Source organism: Rhincodon typus, chromosome 11 (assembly GCF_021869965.1).
Source record: "Rhincodon typus isolate 14 chromosome 11, sRhiTyp1.1, whole genome shotgun sequence".
NCBI lineage: Eukaryota > Metazoa > Chordata > Chondrichthyes > Orectolobiformes > Rhincodontidae > Rhincodon > Rhincodon typus.
Genome location: NC_063342.1, coordinates 70,764,731 through 70,770,870, shown reverse-complemented (window position 1 = coordinate 70,770,870; position 6,140 = coordinate 70,764,731). Strand labels below are relative to the sequence as shown.

The following is a 6,140-nucleotide window of genomic DNA, read 5'->3' as shown; positions in this document are numbered from 1 at the left end:
CGCCATCTGTGGAAAGAGGAAGAGTTTTAGGACAATGTTTTAGTGATGTTCAATTTCTCTCTCCGCAAATGCTATCTGACCTGCTGAGGATTTCCAAAAGGCCCAAGGCCTGAAAACACTTGCCCTGTATAGAACAGCAAACATTTCACTTCAGCTGTAGGGAAAAAGGGAAGCTTCTACTGTTTGAAACCAAACTCTGCCACTGTTCACACTGTCTCATAGGCTTCTTTTAAACTGTTTTACATCACAAGTGACAAGGTGGGAGGTATGGACAAAGAGCCCTTAACGATACCGGGACTTCATTCAAACCGGGCTTTCCCTAACCATTCTGCAAGTTTAATCGCCCAAATTTATTTTTTTTTAGGAATGGTTGGGGTCAGCTATCTCATTAAGCTTTTTGACACAGGACATGAAACTGTGGAGCCATTGGCAGGAACGGAGGGGATTGACCAGAGTAAATGTTTAACATCTCACTTTCAGAAAATGAACATTTAATACGATGACCACAAGATCTTGTTCAGAAAATTCAATTAATAATTTGGCAGTTGTATGCAAATGCCAACAATTTCTTAGTTATTTAAAACATTTTATGCATGTTTAGAATTTTGCAAATAATCTGAAAACTGCTGATAGCAAAGCAAAATTAAACTGTTTAATTTATTAGAAGTAAACATTGCAAGTCTACAGAAATCTGTATAGTCATCTCATTTGCGTCGGGAATCTTTACCCAGTCCATGTGGTAAACATCCAAGTTCTGCTTAAATCACCTTTCACTCTCAGTGTCTGGCATCTCCCAAACTTCATCATCCACAGCAGACAATCTCACTTGGTCCATATAAGCTGATTTCGTATTTGCTGGGAAAATCTCAGGGTCTTCACCACCCTCTTCAGCTTTAGGGATGGGCTCCTCACCACCCTCTTCAGCTTTAGGGATGGGCTCCTCACCACCCTCTTCAGCTTTAGGGATCTCAGCAGAATGATCCTCGAATTCGGGTGCATGTACCTGGAGTCCATGTGTTTCAGTATATCCTGCGGGTATGTGCTTTTGCACTGCACCTTCACATGAACTGATCGAGACAGGGGTCTTTGCCACACCGTTAACCTTTGACTCAAGGCCTAAAAACTTGTTTTCTACAATGTACCGAACACACTGCAAAATCACATTTCTTTCGTGTCGTATGTCAGGAGCCAGCAACTGCAAAAACAGGAAACAAAGATTGCAAGTCTACAGAAATCTGTAAAGACACCATTTTAAAAATACATGCTAAAGAGTTAGAGAAATGATCAGTCTCCAAACTGCTCAAGTTTATGGTATTTCTCTTGGACCTTGTAATGAGTTTTATTTTGAGAAAAATTTCATCCCACTGCCCCCACATTTTAATATTTAAAAGGTGACTGTGATCAGTGTGCAAGGTGTTATGATTGAAGAACACACCAATTTCAGCACCCATCATCAGGCATTGGGAATCAATACAAAGCTCACTCACTTCTTCCCCCCAGGAACAAAGCTGACATTACACAGTTAGTGTAAATTTTCCAGTTAGCTATCATGGTTGCCGACTGGGTAAGCTGGTAAATTGTAGTTAACCGTGGCAAATTATAAACCATTTCGTACTGCAAAATGGGATTATTAGTTTGGGATCATGGTCAGCACGGACTGGTTGGACTGAAGGGTCTGTTTTTGTGCCATATGACTCTATGACTTATATCCACTGAGTCAACAGTTGTAAAGCTCATTTGATCTGGGATAATGACATTGACCGGTCAGTCTCAGGTGGATGCAAAACTGGTTCCTACAGATAAGCAGCTTACATTTTATGTCCTGTCCATAAGAAATTTTGTTTTGAAGTTTTAGGAAGAATGAAATGCTTTCTGTGCAATGTTAGACCCAACTGAGTGGCCCAATATTAAACAGGCTTGGATCAAAAGATGTTTTGAACCATGCACCTTATTAAGCTTCCCTCCAGCTTCTCTCATTAAATCGGGACATTTCTGAGTGAAATAGTGAATGTGTTTTTCTTTTTGAATACAAACCTCAAGGACAAACAGTCTCCCAGACTCCCTACACCTATAGGTCAAGTCATGCAGCATGGGCTAAAGAAAGGAGACGCTTAGGACTGCAGATGTGTACCCAAATATGAATATACCTCATCATCATGATTGAATAGTGCACAGCACCAACACAGCAGCAAACAGCTCAACATGCCCTTCATGAGATAATTCAGGCCAAATTTCTGTCGCCCTCCACCGTGCGACCTCCTGCAACTCAATGCTCCTCCCATCTTACTGACCATCCTTAACTGCTAATTTCTTTTTGTTCACTCGGGGGACATGGGTGTCACTGGTTGTCAAGCATTTATCGCCCGTCCCCAGGTGTCCCCGAGAAGCTGGTGGTGAACTGCCTTCATGAATCATTGCAGTCCATGTGCAGTAGGTGGACCCACTGTCACTGGGTCAAAATTCTGGAACTCCCTCCCTCGGTGAAGGACAATGCAAAGGGACTTTCTACAAAGTTGTTTACAGCTAGTCACAAACCAACCGCTCAAGGGGTAAAGCTGAGATAACAGATCGAGCACTTTGACGCTAGTCTGTAACAAGCCAACTCTCTTCAGGAAAGGCAGCAGTAAAGTGACCCTTAACTCAATAACTGTTTGGATTGACAGTGTTGGAGAAAAATCAGCAATACCAGAAGATGGGAGAGAGAGAGAAAATATAATGGGAGTGGGGGGTGAAAGAAAATCTCCAAAATGACCAATTTACATTGTCGTACTTTTATATTCATTTTATGAGCTCTTAACATTTTCATCCAGCATGTGACTTTGATAAAATGACAAACAACGTGTGTTTTTTAAACAGATCCACCACATATCACAAAGCAGGAGTGTTCGAAAGCAGAGTAAAGACCTCACCATTTCAAGCAGGGTTGGCCGACGTATTAATGACTGCTGTGAAGTTCCCCTTCCTCGTCTATTATGACCTCTTCTTCTACCCCTGGGAATGAACTGGCAATGTGTTTCTGAATCTCTGATGCTGCTTGAACATTCTTTAATCTCCTGCTCATTTGAACTTCTTGCTGCAGATCCCAGCACACTGCTTTCCTCCAGAGCTTTGGCAACAGTCTGGAAGGGGATTTCTAACAGAAATATGCAAATATTATACTCTAAGTATTAATGTTGCATTTTGATTGTGTAAAACTCAGTATGCAATTTTATTGCCATCTTAGACTGAGTAAAGCTGAAAAGTTGAGACCAACAAGAGCCATAGTTTGACAATTACTGTACTCAGAAGCCAAGAAGAATGTATATCCAGTGTAGTCTTTAGTTAAACCAATATTATGTGCTTAAATAGCAGATTTCTCTATTCACTAGGCCTCAACCAATGTTCAGCGTCGTCTTCTACACAGATCATAAAGACATTTGCACTGTGACTATTTAGCAAGGAACCTAGTTATAAACAGGAATCAAATGGTGAGAGGCAACCACAAGCAAGTCTAAGCCAGCTGATGTGGTTTTTCTGTAACAATTGGACTATGTTTAACACGTCACAAAAGTCAAAACTTGAAGCACACAGAAGAAAATGTCCTTAACCAAGAGATGTCCATGTGAAGCTTGTAGTTTATCAAAGACAAAGAACAAGTAAAGTCACTGTTCAAGGCAGCAGCAATAGTAACCTCCACACATAACCATCAGGTTTTCATCAGCCTGAACTAGATCAAGAACCAGGTCAGAAAGTGAAAGAACACTGTGCTAATTTCATCTGACACTATGATTACGGATTTAAGATTAATGAAACCACATCGTTCATTCCACTCTTAAATCTCTCAGTTTAATTTCACGTGATGACAGGTCTTAAAGACAAACACTGATGCTGGAGTTTTCATCTAAAAGGAGAAGAAAAGTGAATTTTTTTAAGATTTACCCTCTGGTCCCTGGTTGTCTTCACTGTCTGATGAGCTGCTGTAATTGGCCAGTGAGCTCAGGCCTGATGTTATCAGCTTTGGCACGACGATGATTTCTGCTTGTTCAGCATCCGCTTGGCCCTCGTCCTTGTCAGATTCTGCAAGGCCAAACACAACCTTTCATTGCTTTCACATTTCAGACAGAATCCAACACTAGGCAGACAGTTCCCCCAATGGGGAGGGAGGTGGTTTGTGCAAGCTGACAGCCACAGGACTGAGCATAATTAATCCTGTCAGGCTGGCAAAGAACTCTTTCCAAATGATTCCTCACAGCGTGATTTAACGCTAAAGCCCTTAATCGGGGAGGGGGGGGCGGTGTTGGAGAATGATGGTTTCTCTTTCCCACACACACTCCTGTCCAATAAATGCTCAATAGAGAAGATTTGAAAACAGTGCTGGGTCTTGGCCACACAAGTTTGACAGATTGCCTAGAATGCTATGATGTCCCCACCTACAGAGCTGAATCACACCAAGTCTGAATCTCCAAATACACGAAGAATGAGTGGCTTTGAGAAACAGCAACCAACCCCACAAACTCCACGTCTGATTCTTTTTATTTTCGGGTGAGGGGTGCTCCCAACAAAAAGTCATCGCCGTCACTGTTTAATCACCTCTCCACGAACGTTCCACAGTATCGGGAAAGGAGAGGGCAGGACCTCCCTCTTCCCAAATCCCCTTCACTTAGTGCAGGGTTAAAAATTTGCATTGGGAGTTAGGACAAGGTATTGAAAGGTTCCTGACACCAGGGAACTTGGCGCCAAACATATCAAGAGAAGGTGGGGTTTTTTTTTGGGGGGGTGGTGTGCATAAATGAGCAAGTCCCGTTGTTTTCAGCACAAATCTGGGACATCAATACATTCTGATCACTTATTAATGTATGAACAATTCAGCTTTTAAAACAATGGTTTCATTGGGAAAGAATTCTCGTCTGAAAGTACTAGAAGCAATGGCAACTCCCAACTAGGAAAGTGAAACTGCAAACTCATTCACAGCTGGGACACCAAGGCTGCTCTGCACGAGGCCTGATGGAGATGCAGAAACACTGGCAAACATCCTGAACTCTTCAGCTCCCAGCCAACTCAACATTCATATCACATCATGGCACTGGTTCCTTTGTCGACAGCACGGTATTTTTTTTAGAAATCTAAAATATAATCTCATTCCTGTACAAACTCTCACTACTAGCATAAAACATCAAGATGATGCTGGGCAGTGCTATACACCGTTACAATGGAGAGCCATTTTAAATTGGTTGTTTCTACAGATATCACAAAAGGCTGAAATTTCAAGAATGTCAGTTTAATAACATTCTTCTTAACATCTTGTGAAGCTGAAATGATGAGATTACCATTCTGTCTACAGGTGACCCAGAAATGTGTGATTATAATTACAACTGCAAGGTTATAGTAGGGTCATTAGTAAGGATTAACCTTTGTCCTGCAGTCAGGTGAGCCGAAAATACTTTGCTTTTGAGACAAAAGGATGAATGTCAACATGGCAGCAAATATAACAGCCAATTTGCAAACTGGAAATTCCCACACAAAGCAGCAAATCAGGTGAATGCGAAGACAATCTGTCATGGTGCTGGTGGCTGGTGGAAACTCAATGCCAGACTATTTCAGTGCCCCCCTGAGTAGCTTACCATCTATAACAGTATGCAAACTTCAACTTATCGAATATGCTGCTGTCTGCATCCTAAACCATATCAAGTTCCTCGCATCCATCACCACTATCCTAATGGACTTGCATTGTGCTGATAGGTCTTTTTTTTAAACCAAAGAAACATTATTTTGCTTTGTGGAGTCCATACTCTGGTGGCAAGCCAGGTCACCTACTTCTCCATAGTCTCCATTAATGGCAGCATTCATAAAAACTGAGGGAGAACTAGCAAGATGCCATGCTGTTGGATCGGTTCCATTGATGTATTGAGGCAAACATAGTTAGTGAAGTAACTGATCCACATTCTTCACAGCGTGTCGCTACGTAAAGATTGTTTAATGACTAGCCTTGAAACTAGAATATTTTAATCAGACCAATACAGCTAATATCAGGCTGGGAAGAAAGCATACGTGCCACCCAAAGGTTGTGGAATTTTGCCATTTAAACAACAAAAGGGGTCAATGTTGATCCCTCAACTAACAGCATCGAAACAAAATACTTGCTCATGTATCTCATTGCCATT

The 6,140-nt window shown here is 41.6% G+C and overlaps 1 protein-coding gene across 1 annotated transcript in view; it reads right to left on the bottom strand.

Moving 5' to 3' along the window:
• Positions 1-638: 638 nt before the first annotated feature.
• The window catches only part of LOC125484341, a 23,966-nt gene continuing 18,464 nt past the window's right edge, over positions 639-6,140 (bottom strand). Inside the window, exons 2-4 of the mRNA XM_048602540.1 lie at positions 3,919-4,075; positions 2,910-3,133; positions 639-1,195 (exon numbers count right to left, since the gene is read on the bottom strand). Coding sequence (XP_048458497.1) covers positions 764-1,195; positions 2,910-3,133; positions 3,919-4,075 — 813 coding nt within the window. The 3' untranslated portion in view covers positions 639-763. The remainder of the gene's footprint in view (positions 1,196-2,909; positions 3,134-3,918; positions 4,076-6,140) is intronic.